This window comes from Schistocerca nitens, chromosome 8, assembly GCF_023898315.1.
Source record: "Schistocerca nitens isolate TAMUIC-IGC-003100 chromosome 8, iqSchNite1.1, whole genome shotgun sequence".
In the NCBI taxonomy this organism is placed as follows: Eukaryota; Metazoa; Arthropoda; class Insecta; order Orthoptera; family Acrididae; genus Schistocerca; species Schistocerca nitens.
The window spans coordinates 483,006,250-483,032,499 of NC_064621.1; the positions used below are offsets into that span (position 1 = coordinate 483,006,250).

General features: G+C 40.7%; 1 protein-coding gene across 2 annotated transcripts in view; it reads right to left on the reverse strand.

Annotated features, from left to right (window-relative positions):
- The window catches only part of LOC126198669 (FHIP family protein AGAP011705-like), a 214,754-nt gene that overhangs the window by 152,733 nt on the left and 35,771 nt on the right, over positions 1–26,250 (reverse strand). For both annotated transcript variants that reach the window (XM_049935157.1, XM_049935158.1), the window contains exons 3-5: positions 23,479–23,687; positions 22,985–23,257; positions 4,085–4,235 (exon numbers count right to left, since the gene is read on the reverse strand). In XM_049935157.1, the coding sequence (XP_049791114.1) occupies positions 4,085–4,235; positions 22,985–23,257; positions 23,479–23,687 (633 nt within the window). The remainder of the gene's footprint in view (positions 1–4,084; positions 4,236–22,984; positions 23,258–23,478; positions 23,688–26,250) is intronic.

Genomic DNA, 26,250 nt, shown 5'->3' on the forward strand with positions numbered 1-26,250 from the left:
TCCTAAATGCGGTCTTTTTTACAGATGAATCACTCTTTCCTAACATTCTCCCAATAAACTGAAGTCAGCCATCTGCCTTCCCTACCACAATTTTCACATGCTGGATCCACCTCATATTGCTTTGCAAAGCTACGCCCAGATATTTAAACTACTTGACTGTGTCAAGCAGGACACCAGTAATACTGTATCTGAACATTACAGGTTTGTTCTTCCTACTCATCCACATTAAATTCCAATTTCCCACATTTAGGGCTAGCTGCCATTTATCATATCAACTGAAAATTTTGTCTAAGTCGTTTTGTATCTTCCTACATTCACTCAACTTCGACACCTTACTGTACACCATGGCATCATCAGCAAACAATCGCAGATTGCTGCCCACCGTGTCCACCAAATCATTTATGTATACAGTGAATAACAGTGGTCCTATCACATTTTCCTGGGGCACTCCTGACGATACCCTTGTCTCCGATGAACACTCACTGTCCAGGACAACATACTGGGTCCTATTATCTGAACAGTTTGAGCCACTGGCATATCTGTGAACTTATTCCACATGCTCATACCTTCGTTAACAGCCTGCTATGGGGCGCCATGTCAAATGCTTTCTAGTAATATAGAAATATGGAATCTGCCTGTTGCCCTTCATCCATAGTTCTCAGTATATCACCTAAGAAAGGGGTAAGCTGAGTTTCGCACGAGTCATGCTTTCTAAAGCTATGCTGATTCATAGACATAAGCTTCTTAGTCTCAAGGAAGTTTATTATATTTGAACAGAGAATATGTTGAAGGATTCTGTAGCAAACGGAAGTTAGGGATAATGGTCTGTAATTTTGCAGGTCCGTTCTTTTACTTTTCTTATATACTGGAGTCACCTGCACTTTTTTCCAGTTCCTTGGGACTTTGTGCTGGGCAAGAGATTCAGGATAAATGCAACCTAGTTAAGGGGCCAATGTCATAGAGTACTCTGTAAAACTGAACTGGCATTCCATCCTGACCAAGTGATTTATTTGTTTTCAAATCTTTCAATTGTTTCTCTATGCCAGGTATGCTTATTTGTATGTCTGTTGAAGGTAGGTTTGCACGGTTCTCCTGCGTGAATGATTTCTTGAACATGAAATTTAAAAATTCAGCTTTCATTTTGCTAACTTCAAATGTCACACCAGACTTGTTAACAAGGGACTCAATGGAAGCCTCGGACTAGCTTAGCGATTTTACATACAACCATAATTTTCTTGGGTTCTCTGTCAAATCTTTTGCTATGTCATGACAGTAGTAGTTGTTGCATGCTTCGCGTGTAGATCTTTTCACAGACGCATGAATCTCTACCAAACTTCACTTGTTGTCACTTGTGCATACCCCTTTGAACCTAGCGTGCAATAGCCTCTGCTATCTCAGCATCTGCTGAATTTCATCACTAAACCGTGGTGGGTCTTCTCCATCCTTTACCCACTTATTAGGCACACAACTCTCCACACTATGATTTACAATCTGCTTCAACTGCGCCCATAATTCCTCTACATCCATCTTACTGTAACTAAGTGATGCCAATTCACTGTCTAAGTGAGATGTTAATAATTGCTTATCTGTGGTATCCAGCAGAAACATTCTCCTAGCCTTCCCAACTGATTTATTAAGTTCTGTACTCATAGTTGCTATAATGACATCATGATCGCTAATCCCCATTTCTATACTGACACTGTCGATAATGTCTGGCCTATTTGTAGCTACACGGTCTACGATGTTTCCATTGTATGTGGGCTACGCAGCTAAATGCTCAAGACAATTTTCAGAAAGTGTGTTAAAAGTATTTTGCATGACATGCAGTCAATACTCTGTAGGTTAAAGTTGCTTCAAACTAGTATTGCATGATATGGCTCTTTACGAGCTCTTGACCATAGACTTTCTTTGAATAACTCTAGAACTGTGAGAGCGGAATCAGGTGGCCAGTAAAAACCTCCATCTATTAACTTAGTCTCACCTACACCCGTTATATGCAACCAGATGACTTCACTGTCACACTCAACTTCAACCTAAACAGACAACATTTTTGTCAACTGCAATCAACACTCCCACTGCTACAACCTCTAATCTTTTTTTCCAATGTACATTCAATGACTCGCTATATATCTCAGAGCATTCCACTTTAGGTGTCAGCCAGCTCTCGTTCCCAAGAATAATTTGAGCATGAGAACTGGAGGGCAGTATATTCAGATACTTTATTACAAACACTTCGACAGTTTTCTGATAAAATTATGATGGTCAAAGTGTCTTTATTCTGAACGACGTTTTACTTCCCTTGCTGTGAATCCACTGGTGAGTGTTCATTAGAGCACTTCAAACAACTGCCTAGCCTAAATAACCGTCATGTGCACTATGCAAGTACTCTGCTACCCAAGTACCCACTTCCTTTGTGTAGTGCATCCCTGACCTGTCAAAGGGAGTCCTACAAATCTCCACACGATAACGCAGGACTATAAATCTACAGCCAAGACTGTCACAGAGTTGACAAAGCCTTTGGTTGAGACCTTTCACTCTGCTCCAAAACAAAGGACCCTGATCAACTCTGGAAACGATGCTGCAAATTAAAAGCTCTGCTTGCACGCTGCGTGCAAGGCCAGCAGTCTTTACCACCTCTGCGAGCCGCCTGCACAAACTGAGGATTGACTCAGAAACCATGCAACAGGTGTATTTGGTGTCAACATGAGCCCCAACTTGCAGACGACTGCAACCTGCACACTGATAGCCCTAGGCAAGGCCACCTCCATATCTTGGGTGATGCCCCCCAGCAGACATATTGAGTGCACATTGCTTCCTTTCCAGCCCTGAACGCTATCTGCCTAAGCAGCTCCAAATACGCCTAACGTTGGAGCTCCCAATAACTAGTAAACCCCTCGCATCTCCCAGGCTTTTCAATATTTTTGCTTGAATCATGATATCCTCTACGTCAGGGCACCTCTGTTCCACCCTCAGTCGAATGGACACACTGAAGGCCTTGTCCAAGGTTTTCAAGACACACACACACATATTCTGAGTTCTTATAGATCCATGCCATTGCGTGAGCACAGCCTGGCTGAACTGCTGTTTTTGCCACCAACTCCTACACTGAGCACAATCTTCTCTACTTCAGCCAGCTCCTGACCCACCCGTCCCCCCAATCTAGGAGACCCTCATGGGTCCTGTTCTGGCATCTGTGCCCCCTGCAGCTGCCACCTCACCTGCAGGCATCCACCTGTGATGGGCCTGTCAATGCCAGCATCATTTCTGGCTCTACTCTCCAATGGCAGCCGACAGGGGACTTCTGGCTTCTCTGCAGCTGTCTGTCAATAGGGCCTAAATGGAGCCTGGATATGTGAAGTTTATTACCTGTTAGGGAAAAGCTCTAGCATGAAGTAGAGTCATTCTTTCATTTAGTAGCTTTCCATATATTATACACATCAGATTTCAATAAAACATTAAATAACATGTCTTGTTTCTTCTACAATATGTTCCCCAAATTAACAAGATCCTTTTAGTATCTTTATTTTATTATTATTCTCACTGTGTGGTTTCTTTTGAATTTCTGTCTCCTTTTTTTTCTCTGTAGCATCAACATGCCACACAAATTCCATATGTGAATCACTGAAACTAAGAAAAATTTATTTTCCACACAATTGTTAACAGATTGTGTCTAATCTTTTTGTTTTTTACTGCATTAAACAAGTCCAAACATTGAAATAGTAAAAACCTAATAACACTGGAGCTACTGTAATTTTCAGGTTATTGCCTGAAAGGAAGGGGAAAAATATGGTTCAAAATCAACATTTAACAGTACGACTCATTAGAATTAAATGGATCATATGATTAATCTCATGCTGGTTCCATCAATTACCTTTAAAGGATTTCTAATCCAGTACCGCTATTTTTTCCTTCCTTCTCTCTCTCTCTCTCTCTCTCTCTCTCTCTCTCTCACACACACACACACACACACACACACACACACACACACACACACAAATACATAAAATGCTAGACATGGTACAAAAGTCTATTTTCCCACTATACCAGAAACTGTATATTTGTTGTTATTTTTTTTTCTGCTTACCGGACACACATTTGAACGAGTCGAGATGTATGAGGCAACATTATCATCAGTTGCTGACAATGCCATGCACAGCAACAGGGCATCACGAGCTTGCTGGCCAAGACCTCCTTCACGGTGCACAAATGGTATCAGCAGGGCAAAGACAACAAACCTGTTGGTAATATTTATGTCTCACTCCAAATAATGCACAATGCAGCGCATAATATACATATATTTATTTAATAAACAAGCTTAAAAACTTGTATGTTACAACAAAATATTTCCCAATAATGTATGACTAAGACCACATTTAATTGGGGGGGGGGGGGGGGGGGGATAGCAAAAAAATCATTTAACAATATTTCAGGAGGAAACAAAATAGTCAATCAGCTAACTAGCACAAGAATACTAAATGATAACCCTATTAAATCAAAACCCCATATGAATAACTGGAGAATATGCCAACTAGCACAGTCAGTCTGGGCAGGCAGCCGACGAGGTTGGAGAATTCTACACGAAATAATGGGTCTGGTTTCATACCACAGTATGGCACAACTGGAAGCCTCAACTAGCAACATTATCAACACAACGAATCAGTAATTCTTTAATATGAGTCAACAAAGCACAACAAAATATGAAGCTCTAGATACTGAACCACTTTGTCTCAGAGTCAAATTACAGATATCATGTTTTTCACCAACTGCAATATCAAATGCCCATTTCATTTTCCATAATCAAATCCATTAATAACCAACAGCAACAATAAGTGCTAAGTTGTTTAATCAATGGTTAAATGGTATTGTATCCACACAAACTGCAAATCATTCTGATACGAATGCTTACATAATAAATTGGTGATGTCTGCTGATCAAATACCACTGTAATGACTGATGCTACAGATTCTCTTCAATGATACTACCAACGGAAAACACACATTTTTTGCCAAGAGCAGATGTTGAGCAACCTTAAATGCTTCAATGTTGGACTGTTTTTCTTTCATAACTTGATTTGTTTAATCAGCCCAGGAAAAGGTCTCAGAAGAAGAAACTTTAGAACATAAATAGAGCAAGGCAAAAATCTTTACAGAAAATAACTCATTCAGCCTTCTGCCAGGATAAAATTAATACACATTGAAATTTTCTGTCAATTATTTGTCAACAATTTACAGCAATGACACCTTCTCACAAGCAGCTTCCCTTTTATCATTTTCACTGTTGTATGCAGTACTGAGGTGACTGCTATGTTGTCCCATAACTTCCTGCTTGGTTACTGTGCCCCCAGAGAGAGAATCTCTCTGCCCTTTTGGACCAAGTTTTTCAGCCTATTACCCGCTACATAAACTCCTACAAAAAAGACACCAATCATTTTGTTCACCGACTCCACAGTTCCTGTTCCATTACCAGACAGTGCCCTATTTGTTGCCGTTGATGCCACCTTGCTCCACATTAATGTTCTGAACGACCATGGCCTTGCTGCTATTGAACAGTATCTTTCCCAATGTCTCACTAACTCAAAACCTACTACCTTCTTCCTAATCCCAGGACCAACTTTCCCTCTGAAGGCATCACCTACAAACAAATCTGTGTTACAGAAATGGGCACTCCTATGGCACTATCCTATATCAACCTATTCACTGACCATCTAGAGGAATCCTTCCCCGACTTCCCAAACCTCTCGCCTGGTTCAGATTCATTGAGGACATGTTCATAATGGACTGAGGGTGATGACAGCCTTACACATTTCTCCAGTACGCCAACACTTTCTTCCCCACTTGTTCACCTAGTCCTTCTCAGCACAACAAGCCACTTTACTTTACATCAATCTCCACCTCATGGGCAGCTACATCAGTACCTCAATACACATCAAAACTGCCAACGACCAACAATACCTCCACTTTCATACTGTCACACATTCCACATCAAAAAGTCCCCTTCCATACAACATAGCTACCCATGGTTGACACATCTATAGTTACAAGCAGTCCCTCTACAAATATGTCTAGAGTCTCACTGAGACCTCCACAAGCCAAAAATTACCTACCCTCCCATCTTTCTCAAGAAATAGGTCTTCCATGCATTGTCTCACTAGTCACCTATCATCCCCCACATAACCACTGTCCAGCCACAAAGGAGCACTCCTTTCATGACTCAGTACCACCCAGAACTGGAGGACATGTATCACATTCTCTGCCAGGGTTTTGACTACCTCTCACTGGGCCCTGAAATGATAAATATCCTCTGCATCCCTCACACTGTGGTACTACATTGCCTACACATCCTATGCAAATCCTAGTCCAACCCTACTCCACCTTTGGTCCCAACTCCTTGCCTCCAGGCTCACATCCCTGCAATAGACATATTCAAGACCTGTCCCATACATCCTCCCACTACCACCTACTTAATTCCTGTCACTGGCATCTCCTACACCATCAAACGCAGGGCCACCTGTGACAGCAACCACATGGTCTACCAAGTTAGCTGCAACCACTGTGTTGCACTATTAATGGGTATGATATCTAACAAGCTGTATGTCCACTTGAATGGCCACTGCCAAACTATGGAAATGACACAGCCATGTCACTCGAAACCTAATACCTTTTTCCTTGTCATCATGACCAACTATATCCTCACAAGGCATCACCTACAAACAAATCAGCTGTACAGAAATGGACACACCCATAAAACCATCTTATGCTAACCTGTTCATTAGCCATCCTATTCTGTGGTCCTATTTCCTACAAGATGTCTTTTGTTCCTGTAACCCTCATGGTCTCAACCTTCACTAATCTATGTTGTTTACCTCCCTACTTCATTTCCTATTCCCTTTCCAGTACACAAATGCTTTATATACTAACACTGCATCTACATAGTCCTTTCCTCTCCTCTCCTTTCCCCTCCAAGTAGAGCCCCCACACACTGCACCTAGCAGCCCTAACTTGTCCCCACCACACCCTGCACACTCCCACAGGCAGCACTAGCATCTTCTCCCACCCCCACCATGTTATCCTTCTCCCTCAGCCCCTTGACACTTGTTCTTGAGGGAGTATGCGTGAATTTTCTATTTCTGAAGGAGGACTTTGTCCAAAAGCTGAAATATTTCTAGCAAATCTTTTTCATTATACCCATCTGCAACTCAGTGCCTTCTCTACGTGGTGAGTACCAATGTTATCTTTCCCATATTATTGTTATTCCATCCTGGATGTTCCTTTGTTTGATTTTGCATAATGGCTTCACTTCCATTCCATTCCATAACTCAGTGCTGTTTCCCTCTGTTCCTATTCTCTATTATATTACATTACTAATTAATCTATTCCTTTCTTACTTTTCTCTCTTTTTAGGGCTACATTCCCAAACAGATTGTAGGCAGAGTGTCTCATGTTCCACATTCTTCATCTCATGTCCGAAATTTTTCACCACCAATGTAATAATTCCTGGCTCTTCAAATTTATCACATTACCTACCTTCACAATCATGTTTTTTAATGTGTTTTCCTGTACCTTTCTGTGCCATAAGTACTTTGTTGCACACTGTTCCTAACATTTGTGTCTGCTTGTGTCTGTGTATGTGCAGATGGATATGTGTGTGTGTGTGCGCGCGAGTGTATACCTGTCCTTTTTCCCCCCTAAGGTAGGTCTTTCCGCTACCGGGATTGGAATGACTCCTTACCCTCTCCCTTAAAACCCACATCCTTTCGTCTTTCCCTCTCCTTCCCTCTTTCCTGATGAAGCAACCGTTGGTGGCGAAAGCTTGAATTTTGTGTGTATGTTTGTGTTTGTTTGTGTGTCTATCGACCTGCCAGCTCTTTCGTTTGGTAAGTCACATCATCTTTGTTTTTAGATATATTTTCCCCACGTGAAATGTTTCCCTCTATTATATTCATACAATTAAATAATTTCATCAATAATTGATTGTTTTGATTGTTATACCTGCTGAGAGAGATTCACCACCATGTTTATAAACCTCAGGAATTACCTGACTGAGGGACTTGGCCAGCTGTCAGGTACACCCATCTACAAGCCAAGCTACAGTGACCCCCTCCAGAAATCCAGCAGGATTACGTGCATCCCAGAACATCTGCCCTGAGTCTGTCTCCTTCTTCACTACCAACACTCCTTACACTCCTACCTTGTATATGCTTCCTAAAGTACAAAAACCCTACCACCCAAGACATCCAATGGTGGCTGGTTACTGTGCCCCCACAGACACTGTCTTTGTCCTTGTGTACCAAAATCTTCAGCCTATTACCCACAACCTACCCTCCTAAATAAAAGAAACCAACCATTTCCTTTAGTGACCCTCCCACAATTCCTTATCCTTTACCACCCGAAACCCTGCTTGCTACTATCAATGCCACCTCCCGCTACACTAACACCCCAACATCCATAGCATTGCCCCTGTTGGACACTAACTCTTCCAATGCCTGACTGACACCAAACCCACTAGCTTATTCCTGGTCACCATGGCCAACTGTAACTTTCTTTAATGACTACTTTACAGCCTGTATCATCTGGATTTATCCCACCAACAACAGCTTTTCTCGCCTGTGCAGGTGAGAACTCTCCCTACAACGTATCCTTTGTACCCATAATCCCCCTGGTCTCCATTTTAGCTAGTCCCTGCCCTCCGCCTCCCTATCCACTTCTCTATTCCCAATCCACACACGCCTTCTATCCCACCAATGCACTTATCCTTTACTCTTCTCCCCCCCTCCCCCGCCCCCCCCACCGCTCCACCTAGTACAGCCTCCTCACGCTACTCCTACCAGCCCTACTCTGTCCCCACCATGTACCTGCACACTCCCACAAGCAGCGCTAGCAACTTCCCCCACCGCTACCTTGCTACCCCTCTCCCTCTCTACCCCATCTCTTTCTTATCCCCATTACCCACCCCAGCTACACTGCTGCTCACTTCAGACAGCCCCAGACAGGCCTTAGTGACTGGAGGCAGTGGCCATGTGTGTACTGTGTGAAGATGAATGAGTTTTCCACTTCTGAAGGACTATCCAGAAGCTGAAATATTTGTAGCAATCTCTTTCATTTTGCTTCTCTAGGTCTCAATGCCGTCTCTGTATGGTGAGTAGCAATCTTTTCCATGTTGTTATCATTGCATTCTGGAAGTTCCAGGATGTCATTCCAGCATATGCGACATGTAAACCCACAGAAGTTATCGAACTAGAAACCATAATCAGTCTCTTATTCTTAGCTAGCATTACCAGAAGTAACATACACAGCTTAACAGATCTGTGGGGAATTGATGGTGACAGTACTGAAAAACTGTGTCTCGCAATGAACATAAAATGTTTCGAATTCATCATCTGCTGCCTTAGATTTGACAATAGTGCAATACTTGATGAAAGGGGACAATTAGACAAGATAATAATGATTATGGAAATATTTTCAATGTTTGTACAAAAGTATCACAAGTCCTATATTTTTGGAGAAAATGTTACAGAAGATGAGAAACTGGATTGATTCCATGGAAGATCACTTTTCATCAATACATACACAGAAAACCAAATAAATATGGCAGTAAAATATTTGCTCTCGTGGATTCCCGTGTGTTTTTCTGGCATAATTTGGAAACGGACGCCAGGTTGTCGGGTTGGGTTGTTTCGGGGAGAAGACCAGACAGCAAGGTCATCGGTCTCATCGGATTAGGGAAAGATGGGGGAAAAAAAGTCGGCCGTGCCATTTAAAAGGAACCATCCCAGCATTTGCCTAGATTGATTAAGGGAAATCACGGAAAACCTAAATCAGGCTGGCCAGACACGATTTGAACCATCATTCTCCCGAATGCGAATCCAGCACCAGGTTGTGAACAGAAGGATTATAGCTTATAAACAACAAATCTTCAGATACTGTGCTGCATTTGGGTGAACTTATTTATGCGTCGAGTTGAAACATAATGACAGACAACTAGTTTATCAGCTTGGATTTATAGATTAGTTAGAAAGAATTTTTTTCTTTTATTGTGATGCAGAACAAACGTGATTCCTCTGGCATTAGTTACCAGTAAAGAAAATTTTGTCCACAGTTCACTTTCTGGCTTCAAGAAAAACTGTACTCTTATTTCCTACATTTCTAAAAAGGGAAATGTGTGATCCTGGGCTCAAATTTGCATGAGAATAACTCAACAGATGCTGGCACAGGAGACGAACAGAAGCCATACATGGTAACATTTTCACAATGGCACCGACGGTGGAGATGACGCTAAAGATAAATTGACCCCTTTGTATGATGTTGCAAGAAATGTGCACTCATCTTACATCTACATACATACTCCACAAAACACTGTACAGTGCGTGGCGGAGGGTTCCTTGCGCCACTACTAGTCCTTTCCTCTCCTATTCCACTCGCAAAAGAGCAAGGAAAAGACAAATGTGTAAAAGCATCTGTTAGAGCCATAATTTTTCACATCTTATCTTCATAGACCCTATGCAAAACGTATGTTGGAGGCAGTAGAATCATTCTGCAGTCCGCCTCAAATCATGGTTCTCTAAATTTGCGCAACAGTACCTTACAGAAAGGGCATTGACTTCCCTCCAGGAATTCCCATTTGAGTTCACGAAGCACCTCCATAATACTTGTGTGCCCATCTAGAAGCCTTTCACCCATATATATTGCAATTATCAATATGCGGAGTGCATTCCTAACTATGGATTACTCAACGCACTTGTGTAAACCTTGCAGAACAAAGACTTCCTTATCTTTCTTGGTTTCTGTAACTTCACAATGTCTTGTCACAGATCAAAAAACTATGCCCATTCACCAAAACTGTGTGTTATCTCTTCCAACCATCCCAAACTAAACAGAGAAGATCTTGACCCATGGCACTTGGAACTCCAGATGGGAGCACTCTTGACGCAAAGGACATGTGCCATATAGCAATGAATGTTTGAAACATTTTCTCCATGTTTTGATACTGGGAAAAAATCTATGAGTATGCAACAGAATACCAGTAATACAACTGCATTCAAAATGCATTTTGTGAAAAAAATGGCACTTAGAATGTTTCCCAGTTTCACTCCCCAACTGATATACAAATATTACTATTAACATTGTGCCCATATGTCCTCTTTGCTTTTCTGTAAAGATACCGTATTTACTCGAATCTAAGCCACACTTTTTTTTCCGGTTTTTGTAATCCAAAAAACCGCCTGCGGCTTAGAATCGAGTGCAAAGCAAACGGAAGTTCTGAAAAATGTTGGTGGGTGCTGCCACAGCTAACTTCTGCCGTCGAATATATGTAGCTCTACACAGGCATGCTTTGTAGGCACAAAGCTAAATACTGGCACCAAAACCTCTGCATCAGTAAATAAATTTAAAAAAAAGTGGAAGATGAGCTTTTTTTCTCTGCCCTGAGTTTCGGCCACTGCATTTTCATACATTATCCAACGAAGTAAATACAAATTCCGTATTGTTCATCTTCGAATGTAGCAGCATTTCAATGTACTACGAAAATCCGACTGGCAAGACTGTTTGGGATGTTTGTCAATATGGCCAATTCCACTTGTCAATATGGCCAACTCTACGTTCTGAATTTTTTCCTACCTGTGGGAGGAGATGGTTGCTTATAGGAACTTTTATGAATTGTGAATCACATGCAGTATTCTCTTCACCATAAGAATAATACGAATATAAACATTTTGCCATGTATTGTTTCGTGTTTGCTGCTATCTCATTTAAATCCTGTCTGCCTAATAAACTACGAAACTAGAGTGAGACAACAGCAAACGTGGAAGAATATACATATCATGTCATGTTTATATACGTATTATTCTTATGCCTAATAGTGATACAGTCAGAAATAAAGCACAGCAATTGACTAGATTTTTAAATCTAAGATGACTCTAATTTCTGTGCAGAATGTAATGTACTAAAGAGGCGCCTGCAAAGATTTTTAAATGAAGAAAAATGTTCACTAAACTCTCGTTCAGAACATCTTCTATCATACGAAGTCTATTATTTGGTTCTTGTTGATCATTATCAAAGAAAGCAGCAGTGTAAGTAACAACAAACAACAAATAGCAGTCTCTTGCCATTGTTTCGCTAATGAGACGATTTTTAATTTTCAGCGGCGGTAGCCCGCACAAAAGCAAGCCATGCCGCGAGCAGCAACAGGCCGTAAACACGCACTATCAGAATGCGACAAACAATGCATGACACAGTACAGTAACGAATTTTCAGCTTAGAGTGACGTAAACACCTATAACAAAGAAAACGGCGCATATCAGATCAAAGAAAAATAACCAATCAATTCAAACCAGACAAAGCACTTGAAAAAGAAGGGTACCCGTATAAACACGGACGTAGTGCCTGACGCATAGCAATGGCTACCTGGTAAAGCTTAACTGCTAAGTTTACGACTCGAACCAAACTACTGTAGCTGTATAGTCATTCATTCGACCTAAATTGTGTCTCATATTACAATGGACCAACTTTGTTTCGATTTGGAGACGCGGCCTAAAACTTTTCTCTCCCCTTGAATTTCGAGTCACAAATTTCAGGTGCGGCTTAGATTCGGGAAATTTTTTTTTCCTTGATTTCGAGTCTCATTTTTCAGGTGCGGCTTAGATTCGAGTAAGTACGGTATTTGTCATTTATAATGTGCTTAGTTAGGAAATTTAATATAAAGCAAGTGAACCAGAGACGTGATCTTGTTGCACAGAACACCATATCTGATTGAAGGTTAAATTCCAGGTCAAGAGTCACTGATTAAGCAGGTCACGACAATAATGGTTTGTCCACTGTTGAAATTTGGAGCAGTACGTTTGCTGTCAGAAATCCAGATTTAAGATTCACTGACAGTATCTCTAGAAAGAGCAATCCATCTATAAAGGAGAATTATTACAAACATGTCTGAAGGATTCATGAGATCTATTCAAGGATATGTGACATTTATAAAGTTAAGATAATAGGCAATAGTGATAAGATCCGAGTATGAGTAGGAAAAAGAGGAGGAGCTGGTTTTTGGGTGCTAAATAAACACCATGATCATATGTGCCCTTGTACAATATGACATTACTTACTTACAGGTAATCTTACTTCAATAATGTTCCACAACACAAATTAGCAACTTTCAGAGAGTGTAATGCAATATCATATTTGAGAGGTTGAGAAAAGCCATTCCTCCAGGCCAGACCTGTGAGTAGAAGCAATCCTCCTAAACCCTGCCAATGTAAACAGTGCCTGTCCTCTTACATTTAGAAATTGGGTCATTTCATAATGTTCCCCTTCATTTTGTGGAAGCTTAATGTAGTGATGTTAACTATGGTGAACAATTTAGTGGAATACAATATTAGGAGCAGAAATTAATAAACAAACTGCAAGTCTGGGAAGGATAAATGGAATAAACCTCTCTATTAAAGAAAATACCAGCAGTAAAATGCTAAAATTATAACAGACTTATGTGGTTGCTTGCTCACAAAATCAGAGCGACCAGCTGCCTTGTAATGAACAAGAATCTCTTACACTTTTGGTGTCCTTCTTTTTTACATAAATAGCTTCTTTTTCTTTTCTTGATGCACCTAACGCCTACGGAAATACATACAAAACAAGTATTGTCTCACCATGGCAATAGGTGGGTTCTCCACATAGGGTCTGACTGATCTGCACCTCCTTTTCCACTTCCACATATCTATTCTTCTTTCCTGCTAGATGAAAGAACTAACAGTTACAAATACTAAAAAAATTTTTTTCTCTGTTTTTAATGTACCTATCGACAGCACTGAAATTTTGGATCTGCAACCTAAGTGCTGACCACGAATTTTGACCATTTAGTCAATCAATTTCTGGTCATCTCCTTCAATAAGTTTCTTTTCCGAATTGAGTCAGTATCTTTTCGTTTGTTCTGATCTTTTATTATTATTAACCACCTGTAAATGCCTTTTTTATTTTAAAAAATGCATGGTAACTTGGCCGTATTGAATTCTACACTTTTTTTTTTAAGGAATACATGTGTAAAATTCAATACAGCAAAATTAACACGCATTTTTTAAAAATATATTCATGCTGTAGATTTTGCCTCAAAAAAAGTTTACACGTTTTATTGTTCGCCATTTGTCTACTTTTGATTTAAACCTTATTTATATGTTTTCCCATTTTATTTAAATTGTTGCTCCATATTCCAAAGTTTCTCTATAATTATTCTCAATAATATGGTTTCAGGTACCCTCACAATGTGACCGAAACGAGAAATATATTTTTTTTCTGTATGGTATCTGGAATGGGCTCCAGTTCTCCGTGCACCACTTCATTTGACACTATCCATCATTGTTCATCTTTTTTGATATTTCTTATTTATGCATGTTCTAGCTATTCTTCTCTTAGGATTCTATTGATTTTGCTTTTCTGGGTGGCTAATCATGGTACAAGTGTACACGTGAACTGATGAGACACTGTGTATCAAGATTTTAAAGGCAATTCTGGTGATGGTTGTGGCCAATATGCATTACCGTGTATATTTTAACAAAATAAAATATCAACAGCAATGAAGATGCACAATTATACTGACTACGGACAATGATCACCGTCTCTTACAATTATTTCCTGCCATTTACAAACAAATGCTTCCTTCTTGCAATCTGTGCAGCTATGAGACACACCTATCTTTAAATGATTCTAACTTCTATTTTAAAAATATTTAGCTCTTTTAGCACATCATTGCATTTAAATCACGGATATTGAATGTATGCCACCTATTTCTCAGATCTGTACAGTTATATTGCCACATCCATCACTTTATAACCCATTAATGTTGAACATTTACACTTCAAAAGATAAATCTCTAGTGTAAAGAATGAAAATGAGTCAAACTCTCTTCCAGAACTGAGAAATATGCTAAAAGGTAACAACTTAGAGAATGTTTACCCAAACCTGAACATAGCTCTTCAAATATAGTTGAGTACTCCTGTTTCCATAGAAAGGTCATTTTTTTGCTGCAAGATGCATACACAATTAATTGAAGACATCACAAAAACAAGATCATCGTAGGTATCTTGGTGTTCTTGCTATTGACTCAGGCTTAAGAATGGAAATGGACTATGAATACATCATGCACTTGCTTGTAAATGAAGAACAAGGAAAACCCCTTCTTATCTATCAAATAATCGGTGTTTTATCCCTGGTACCTTTCTAAATGTAATGTAAGTTGTTTGCATTGTTTCTATTTATTTTCATAAAATCAAAATTATAGTGTTTGAAATTATATTTATTGCATGACACAATATTAAGTTTTTCTATTTGCAATTTTTATAAATGTAAGATTTTGCAATTCATATGCAAGTATTACATAGACAAAAAACATGCCCACATGTTATGCAAACTTCCTTTTCTAAAGCTAGCTCGTTCTTCTAGTAACAAATTGTTTGGAACGTAACCATTCATTAAATATTTTTCTATATACTTTACAATGAAATGACAAAAGCTATGGGATAGTGATACGCACATATGCAGATGGAGGTAGTATCACATACACAATGTATAAAAGAGCAGTGCATTGGCAGAGCTGTTATTTGTACTCAGGTGATTCAGGCGAAAAAGTTTCCAACTTGATTATGGGCACACAATCAAAATTAACAGACTTTGAATGCAGAATGGTAGTTGGAACTAGATGCATGGGACAGTCCATTTTGAAAATTGTTAGGGAATTCAATATTCCGGGATCTACAGTGTCAAAAATTGGCTGACAATACCAGATTTTAGGCGTTACCTCTCATCACAGACAACACAGTCATCAAAGGCCTTCAATTAATGACCGAGAGCAGCAGTGTTAGTGTAAAATTGTCAGTACTAACAGACAAGCAACACTGCATGAAATAACAACGGAAATCAATGTGGGACGTACGACGAACATATCCATTAGGACAGTGCGGCGAAATCTGGCATTAATGGGCTATGGCAGCAGACAACCAGTGCGAGTTAACAGCATAACAAAGCCTACAGCACCTCTCCTGGGCTCGTGATCAAATCAGCTAGACCCTACGTGACTGGAAAACTGTGGCCTGGTCATCATCATCATCATCATCATCATCATCATCAGTTATCTGCTATATTAGCAGGTCCTTTGCCTCTCCATTTTATGCGATCCATTGCTTCCTTCTTAAGGCTGCTGTATGTTGTACCGTCCATCATGTCATCCAGTATCTGGAATCTCTTCCTTCCTCGCTTCCTTTTCCCTTCTACATAACCTTCTAAAACTGTTTTTATCAGTCCGTCATTCTTTCTTAATATATGCCCAATCCAATTTCTTTTTCTTCTCTTTATTACATCTAGTACCTGTCTTTTCTCTCCCACTCTTCTCAGTACCTCTTCATTTCTTACTCTGTCCATCCAACTTATTCTTTCCATCTTCCGCCATGTCCAGATCTCAAAAGCCTCCAGCCTTTCTCTGTCTTTTTTCCTCATAGTCCATGTTTCAGCGCCATATAGAAGAACACTCCATACAAGACATTTTATGAGTCTCTTTCTGAGTTCCCTGCCCAGACCGCTGCAGAAGATTCTCCTTTTCTTATAAAACGCCTCTTTTGCCATTGCTATCCTTGTTTTAATTTCTGTGGTGCACTTCCAGTCGGTGTCTATCCTGCTTCCAAGATACTTAAAATTTTGCACCTGTTCTAGTGTTTCTCCATTCAGCACAATTTTTATTTCCTTATTTCCTCCTGTTGCCAATACTTTTGTTTTATTTGTGTTAATTTTCATTCCATATTTTTTTCTGTTAGTTGCAATGGTGTCCACCAAATCCTGTAATTCTTTTTCCCCTGTGGCTAGAAGGACCATGTCATCAGCAAATCTCAAACACCCTACTCTTCTTCCTCCAATTTCTACTCCTTTGTCATCTAATGAGCATTGGTCAATCATATTTTCCAAGTACAGGTTGAAAAGAGTAGGTGATAAACAGCATCCTTGTCTTACTCCTTTCCCTGGCCTGGTCATATGAGTCGTGATTTCAGTTAGTAAGACCTGATAGTAGGGTATGAGTGTGTTTAAGACTCCACTAAGCAATGGGCCCAAGTTGTCCACAAGGTACTGTGCAAGCTGGTGGTGACACCATAATGGTATGGGCTGTGTTTACATAGAATGGATTGGATATTCTGGTCTAACTGAACTGATCGTTGACCAGATGTGGTTATGTTTGGCTACTTAGTGGCCATTTGCAGCCCATCATGAACTTCATGTTCCCAAACAAAGATGGAATTTTTATGGATCAAAATGTGCAACATCAGAACATTCTGGACAGTTCAAGTGACCGATCTGGCCACCCAGATTGCCCAACATGAATCCAAACGAACATTTATGGGACATAATCAACAAATCAGTTTGTGCACAAAATCCTGCACCAGCAACACTTTTGAAATTATAGACAGCTGTAGAGGCAGCATGACTCAATATTTCTGCAGGGGACTTCCAATAGGAGGTATCCCAGGACTTCTGTCACCTCAGTGTATATGTGGTGTTTGATAAACGCATTTCCCTGTAGTTTGTTGTCATACTTACACCACTTTTTTCAAACACAGATTTTACCAGAGCTTTTTTCCAGACATTGGGAACTTTGGAGCACTGCAGCAAAACACACTGTTTAAAGAATTTACTGTCATATTTCAGTAGTTCTGAATTAATTCAATCAAAATCATATGTTTTTTTTTTAGTTTTTATGGTTCTAAGTGCAGTTTCCAGGTCTGTAATTGTTGTATCAAAACTTTTTATCTTCTTATTCTCATTCTTTTTCCTCTGATACGTCAGCAAACTAAGACTTTTTATAATGCTCAATCCAGTGGGCAACAGCATTAAAATTTAGACTGACAAGGCCCCTTTCTGCTTGGTTAAGATGTTTGATTACTTTATATGCCATTGTCACCTGTGTACATCATCCACTATTTTACTAACAAATCTGTTCCATAATTCCTCATGTGCATTTCAGATAATATTCATTGTAAAATTTCATTTTTGCTTATGTACTGTATAAGCTCTAGGTATAAACAGGAAGAAAAAAAAAGACAGAGTGCAAGGGGTAGAGATTTCTCAAACTCCAATCTTCTTCTTCTTTATGACTTGTCCCAGCTGGTGGCAGGATCCGCTGAGTGGATTCTACATTTTGTTCAATCGTGGACCATGCTTGGATGAAGATTTACAGCCTTCAGATCATTGTGCAGTGTGTTGCCCCATCGTACTCTTGGTCGTCCCTTCTGTCTCTTTCCTGTGATTTCTACTGTGTATGCTGCCTTTGCAGTGGTATCATCCTCCGGATACATCAGATGTCTGAACCATTGCAAATAACTTTCTTGCATATGCCACCTAATCCTCTTAAGTCTCCATGACTCCCAATCACTGTTTTGCCTCTTTTGTGGCTGGCCAACACTTGGTGCCATCCATCAAGTGATGCCACCCACCCATCTAAGCATCTTAAGTCTCCACAACCTCCAATCATTGTTCTGCTTCTTTTGTGACAAGCCAGCACTTGATGCCATAGAGAGCAATAGGATAGATGGTAGTCCAGTAGATCTTCAACTTCAGATGATCCTTGATCCAACGATCGCAAGTGATGTCTGTTGTCATTCACCTCTTCATCCGGGCTGCCTGCATCATTGTGTAGACCTCTTCTGCAAGATGGCCATCACGAGACACTGCAGATCTGAGATACCTGAATTTTAGAAAATCCAGGATCCCAACACAACTCACACACACAAATGCAGCCTCAGGCAACTGAAACCACACTGCGAGCAGCAGCACCAGAATGGTGACTGGGTGGGGGTAAGGAGGAGGCTGGAGCGGGAAGGGGGAGGGGGAGGGATAGTATGGTGGAGGTGGCAGATAGAGAAGTGCTGAAGGTTAGACTGAGGGCAGGGGAGAGGTGGGGGGGGGGGGGGGGAGTATCGGAAAAGGAGAGAAATAAAAACACTGGGTGTGGTGGTGGAATGACGGCTGTGTAATGCTGGAATGGGAACAGGGAAGGGGCTGAATGGGTGAGGACAGTGACTAACGAAGGTTGAGGCCAGGAGGGTTACAAGAACATAAGATGTAATACGGGGAAAGTTCCCACCTGCACAATTCAGAAGAGCTGGTGTTTGTGGGAAGGATCCATATGGCACAGGCTGTGAAGCAGTGTCATTGAAAAGAAGGACATCATGTTTGGCAGTACGTTCAGCAACAGGGTGGTTCACTTGTTTCCTGGCAGACAGCTTGATAGGTGCCATGCCTACATAGAATGCAGCACAGTGGTTGCAGCTTAGCTTGTAGACCACATGACCGGTTTCACAGGTAGCCCTGCCTTTGATGTGATAGGTGATGTTAGTGACTGCAATGGAGTAGGTGGTGGTAGCAGGATTACCCACACCCAGTCACCACTCCCATCATGCATCCTCCCACTGCATGCATCTACTCTTGGTAGATCTCTGTCAACAATGATGGTTTGAACTTGTCACAGATCTGATGTCATGTACTCATTTTCCTTTTGTCGAGCCGCAATCTATACCATGCAAGGCACTCATACCCCTCTTGTGTTTGGTGCTGGAGATGAAACTTTCTCCACAGTCAACACAAAATCATCAGCATATGGAAGTGTCCATGGTAATATCATGTGCAAGTTTAATGTGACAGGGTCCATCACAAAACTAAACAACAGTTGTGATAAGGCCGAGCCTTGGTGGTTTTCTACTGTGACATGAAAGTCTTTGACACTCCTGCAGCTGCTTGGACACAGCCCCTCATTTCTACATACAAAAGCTATAACCAGTTACAAGATAACCTAGAATGCCATGGCCTCTAAGCACTAAACAGAGTGGGTCATGTGGCAGCCAATCAAAAGCCTTTCCGAGGTCTAGAAATGCGAAGTGCAGTGGCTTGTTCTTCTTGCAGTATTTTTCAACCAGCAACATGGATGGTGTCAAGTTGTGCAACAATTTTTCAAAAACCCGGCTCAGTCCTTGTGATCTCGCAAATCCTTTTGTCAAGAATGCAGGAATGCATTCGGAGATCTTAATCGCATGGCTCAGTAATCTGGTCGAACAGTAATCAGAACACTCAGTAAGACTTCCTTTCTTTTTGAAGATTGGTACTGTGATGTCCAGCTGCCAATCTGTAAGTATTCTACCTTCTCTGATGATCTGGTTGAAAAAAAATTTGGTAGCCAATCTGCTGCATTTCAGTGCTGAGCACACCGTAACTCAGATGGGAGGTCATCAGGGCCAGTGGCTTTCCCTCTCTTCATCTCCTTCAGAGCAATCTCAGATTTGGCAATGTGGAAAAGGAGAGAAGTACAGGGGGGCAGAAAAAACTGTGAGGGTGTTGGTAGACTAGGAGGCTATGTATTGCTGGAGTGGGAGCATGGAAGAGGACAGGTTGGTGAAGGACAGGGACTAACCAATGTTGAGGGCAGGGGGGTTATGTGAACATAGGACATACTGCAGGCATAGTTCCCACCTGGCAATTCCGAAAAAGCTAGTGTTGGTAGGAAGGATCCAGGTGGCACAGGAAGTGAAGTAGTCACTGAAATGGAGAATTTTGTGTTGGGCAGCATGCTCTGCAACTGGGGGTTCCAGCCGTCTCTGGGCCACAGTTTGTCAGTGGCCATTCATGCGAACAAATAGCTTACTGGTTGTCGTGTCCACGAAGAATGCAGAGCTATGGTTGCAGCTTAGTTTGTAGATCACATGACTGCTTTCCACAGGTAACCCCACCTGTTGATGGGACAGGTGATGCTTGTGACCTGATTGGCATATGTGGTGGTGGTGTGGGGGTGCATAGGACATGTCTTGCATCTAGGTTGATTACATGGATATGAGCCATCATGACTTGTGGGCATGCTTAGATTCTGAGAAGAGCTTTACGACTTGAGATATGTTCCTTCAGTTAGCGAGAGAGTATCACAATTTTCAACAAATTCCTGTGGGATATGCAGCTAGAATTATGTGCAGTAAGAATAAGATTATTCTAAAATTCCGAGACTGGGTGTTCCAGGACACATTAAGAAATTCTGAGAATCATCATTCGTTTCATACACCATTCCATTAATAAAATGAGCCACTAACAACTTCCGTCACACACCACACTGTGGTGTACAGAGTGTAGATGTTAATGTAGATGTATTTTACTCATAAATTTTCAATTTCAAATCTTAAGCATGTAATGGAATGGTTTTATAGAGGATAAGCTGCTGGCATCCTTTATTTTGGATAATCATGGCAATAACTTGTGCCCCTGCATTGTTTATAACAAGGGAGGGCAACCAGCAGCCCACAGGCCAGGTCTGGCTCACAATTGGTTTCAATCCGGCCTAGAGAACAATTTCGCGGGGGAAAAAGTGAGGCGCTGCAGATTTTTGCTACAAAAGTTTTTAAGACACCTACTGTGTAATATCATAAGTAAAGTAACAATGCTCGTGACACATAAATAAGTGTCCATATCTGAAGTTGGGATGAACATAAAATGAATGTGCTCTCAAAAATGTGTATTTTGAGGTAAAATTTTTTGGTGTTGGCATGTCATGAATGGGGTCCCATTTATACCAACAGGTTACCCCATAAACCTTATCATCATGTACCTTCTAACTTTGACTTCACTTGTTCAGAGTGCTACTGTCAGGTCATGTGAAGAGTTGGCCAATGATGATGATGATGGATGATGGATGATGGATGATGATGATGATGATGATGATGATGATCAGTTTGTGGGGCATTCAACTACTCAGTCATCAGCACCAGTACAAAGTTCCAATTTTTTCACAGTCCAGTTCCCCCCCCCCCCCCTGTCTATTCTAGCCACTGTCACAAATGATGAGGATGATGATGAAATGATGAGGACAACACAAATACCCAGTCACCGGGGAGAGAAAAATCCCCAACCCGGCCAGGAATCGAACCTGGGACCCCGTGATTCAGAGGTAGCACCGCTAGCCACTAGACCACGAGCTGCGGACTGTGGGCAGTGAGGTTAAGTAAGAATGTGAATCAGGCCTGCAGGTCACCAAATGTCGCCCACACCTGGTTTATAACATAAAATAAAGAAATAGTAGATGTTGCACTGGTTATACAGCTCGTCATGAGTTACTGCGATAGAGCTCCTCTACTTTGATGTCACATGGGGAGTCATTTCTCAGCATTAATTTTAATCATTGTTTTGACTGGATGGTCCATTCTCACAATCATATAAGTATTCATATCTCAAATCATTATATTATTGTTTGAAGGAAAGCAGATTAACTTTCAACTACTATTGATAAAGACATCATAAGGCACTCAGACATGCTCAGAGAGGAGGAGGATGAGGGAGGAAATTGTCCATGCCATTTTCAATAGAACAAGTGCAGCATTCACCTTAAACAAGTTAGGAAAGTTTAACCTGGATGACTGGTCAGTTATTTTACCCCAGACTTCTTACAAATGCTAGGAAAGTCTTAACCACAGCACCATCTCCCTTGCTGTGGACTCGTGTATGAAGTGTTTGCAGCCAAGGGGGAGTGTGGCAAAAACTTTAAATTGTTAGGGAATCATTTCCTCTTTGTTGAAAAGCATCATACATTTTTAGAACATTCTGAAATTTTTAAAGCATTCAGTAAAAAGTTTTTCTACACGGTTAAAAATGTTCAAGTACTGTAGTAAATTATTTATCAACCTCCCCCCCCCCCTTTTTCCCGTTCCACATGACAGGTTATATTGCCTCCCAGAAAATTGCAACTTCCTCCCAGGGACTCTGGTGTTTTTTATCTTAGTGACAACAGATTGCAGGCAGGCAACAAAATCGGTTGTTACAACTGATCTTAAATGTAAAGCTAGAAGCTTAGTGAATTTGCAATAACTCAATAAACTTTTACACTTCATGGTACTATCAGGAAATATTAACTTCAAATAAAATGCTAACAAAAGCACAGTTGGAGAAATATGAATCTAATATATATTTTTAAATAACACACACAATATTGGTTATAATACCTGGATCCCTCAGATTCTGGACTAGAAGAGAAGAACTTTTGCATGAGATCAGTGTCGTGAACAAGAGACACACACAGCTGGTTAAGCAGAACAACAATACGATTCTCAACTTCACCAGGAAAGCATTCACCAGCACATGCTGTCAGTAATTCTAGCAATGGTCGCAAAAATGCTTCATTAGCCAGCAAACTTCGCCCGTGAGTTCGTTCCCCAGAGCAGCCAGCCAGCAACTCGTATAGTTTCAGCTGCTCCAGACGGAGGGTTGAACCATACCTTTGAACACAAATATCTTGGTAAATACTTAAACTGTGTTTTTGTATACAAGGAAATGAATGTTTTGCAATTAATATGAATTAGCAATTATCATCATGAACAGTTTTCTGTCATGAATAATACTTTATCAGAGAAACTTTCTGTATTTTATAACCTAAAAGGACAATTTTCTTCTGGTAACAAATATAATTCATATCATAAAAAAGAGGCAAATGTATTACCTCCCAGCACTTAAGCTCCAGGTGTAAAGTTTATTCAATAAATTCTGTGACAGTAGGTATTCCAGGCAAGAGAGAGATGATATGCGGTCTGCACAACTGGAAACTGGAGGAGATGGGGATTGCATCTCAAGCATTAATAATGTTGCCATCTGGGCCAAATGATTGACAACACTGACCACATCATCCTGAGATGGGCATGAAGATGGTGGCTAGAACAGAGCAGTAGTGTTACAGTTTACACTTTGCATTTACCAATATATGATCAACACATTAAAGATGAAATAAGTAACTAACACCATTGATAATCTAGCTCTATAAGTCATATATAAAAACAAAAGGCTCTTGCTGACAGTGAAAAAGAAAGAGCCAAGACTGAAAAGAGAGTAATTTTGGGAGAAAAAATTAATTTGTACTACAACTGGAGTTAGGATTCAGGCTTTTCAGAAGCTTATTGCTCTTTCTCTGTCACTAAAACTGGCAGTCATAACTTGTGAAGTATGTTTGTTTCTGGCAATTGTTATGAAAGTATTCAATTACAGTTCTGAAGGAGAATAAGTTACTAAGCCTTACATGCAGTCTACATACATTTTATGATAGTAAATGGTTAGCAGTCTGCGCATATATGGGTATCTGCAGTAATTGTTACACTAGTTTTGCATCACCTCAGTTCTGAGAGTTTTGAACCTGTACAGAAAATTGGAATAGATATCAAATTAAACATTGTTTCCGCCCTTTTTATTGCTCATAAAAACCACACATTGCATGTTGTACCACCACACAGTGACATCTTCAGAGATGGTGGTCCAGATTGCTGTCTGTACACACCTGTGCCTCTAATACCCTCTAGCATGTCCTCTTGCATTGATGCATGGCTGTATTCGTCATGGCATACTATCAACAAGTTCATCAAGGCACTATTGGTCCAGACTGTCCCATTCCTCAATGGCAATTCAGCGTAGATCCCTCAGAGTGGTTGGTGGGTCACATTGTCCATAAACAGCCCTTTTCAATCTATCCCAGGCGTGTTCGATAGGGTTCATGTCTGGAGAACATGCTGGCCACTCTAACCAAGCAATGTCGTTAGCCTGAAAGAAATCATTCACAAGATGTGCACGATGGGAGCACGAATTGTCGTCCATGAAGACTACTGCCTCGCCAATATGCTGCCGATATGGTTGCACTATCAGTCGGAGGATTGTTGTTGTTGTTGTTGTTGTTGTTGTTGTGATCTTCAGTCCTGAGACTGGTTTGATGCAGCTCTCCATGCTAATCTATCCTGTGCAAGCTTCTTCATCTCCCAGTACTTACTGCAACCTACGTCCTTCTGAATCTGCTTAGTGTATTCATCTCTCGGTCTCTCTCTATGATTTTTACCCTCCACACTGCCCTCCAATGCTAAACTTGTGATCCCTTGATGCCTCAGAACATGTCCTACCAACCGGTCTCTTCTTCTTGTCAAGTTGTGCCACAAACTCCTCTTCTCCCCAATTCTATTCAATACCTCCTCATTAGTTATGTGATCTACCCATCTAATCTTCAGAATTCTTCTGTAGCACCACATTTCGGAAGCTTCTATTCTCTTCTTGTCCAAACTATTTATCGTCCATGTTTCACTTCCGTACATGGCTACACTCCATACAAATACTTTCAGAAACGACTTCCTGACACTTAAATCTATACTCAATGTTAACAAACTTCTCTTCTTCAGAAACGCTTTTCTTGCCATTGCCAGTCTACATTTTATATCCTCTCTACTTCGACCATCATCAGTTATTTTGCTCCCCAAATAGCAAAAATCCCTTAACTATTTTAAGCCTCTCATTTCCTAATCTAATTCCCTCAGCATCACCCGACTTAATTCGACTACAGTCCATTATCCTCGTTTTGATTTGTTGATGTTCATCTTATATCCTCCTTTCAAGACACTGACCATTCCATTCAACTGCTCTTCCAAGTCCTTTGCTGTCTCTGACAGAATTACAATGTCATCGGCGAACCTCAAAGTTTTTATTTCTTCTCCATGGATTTTAATACCTACTCTGAATTTTTCTTTTGTTTCCTTTACTGCTTGCTCAATATACAGATTGAACAACATCGGGGAGAGGCTACAACCCTGTCTCACTCCCTTCCCAACCACTGCTTCCCTTTCATGCCCCTCAACTCTTATAACTGCCATCTGTTTTCTGTAAAAATTGTAAATAGCCTTTCGCTCCCTGTATTTTACCCCTGCCACCTTTAGAATTTGAAAGAGAGTATTCCAGTCAACATTGTCAAAAGCTTTCTCTAAGTCTACAAATGCTAGAAACATAGGTTTGCCTTTCCTTAATCTTTCTTCTAAGATAAGTCGTAAGGTCAGTATTGCCTCACATGTTCCAATATTTCTACAGAATCCTAACTGATCTTCCCCAAGGCTGGCTTCTATCAGTTTTTCCATTCGTCTGTACAGAATTCGCGTTAGTATTTTGCAGCTGTGGCTTATTAAACTGATTGTTCGGTAATTTTCACATCTGTCAACACCTGCTTTCTTTGGGATTGGAATTATTATATTCTTCTTGAAGTCTGAAGGTATTCCGCCTGCCTCATACATCTTGCTCACCAGATGGTAGAGTTTTGTCAGGACTGGTCCTCCCGAGGCCGTCAGTAGTTCTAATGGAATGTTGTCTACTCCCGAGGCCTTGTTTCGACTCAAGTCTTTCAGTGCTCTGTCAAACTCTTCACGCAGTATTGTATTTCCCATTTCATCTTCATCTACATTCTCTTCCATTTCCAGAA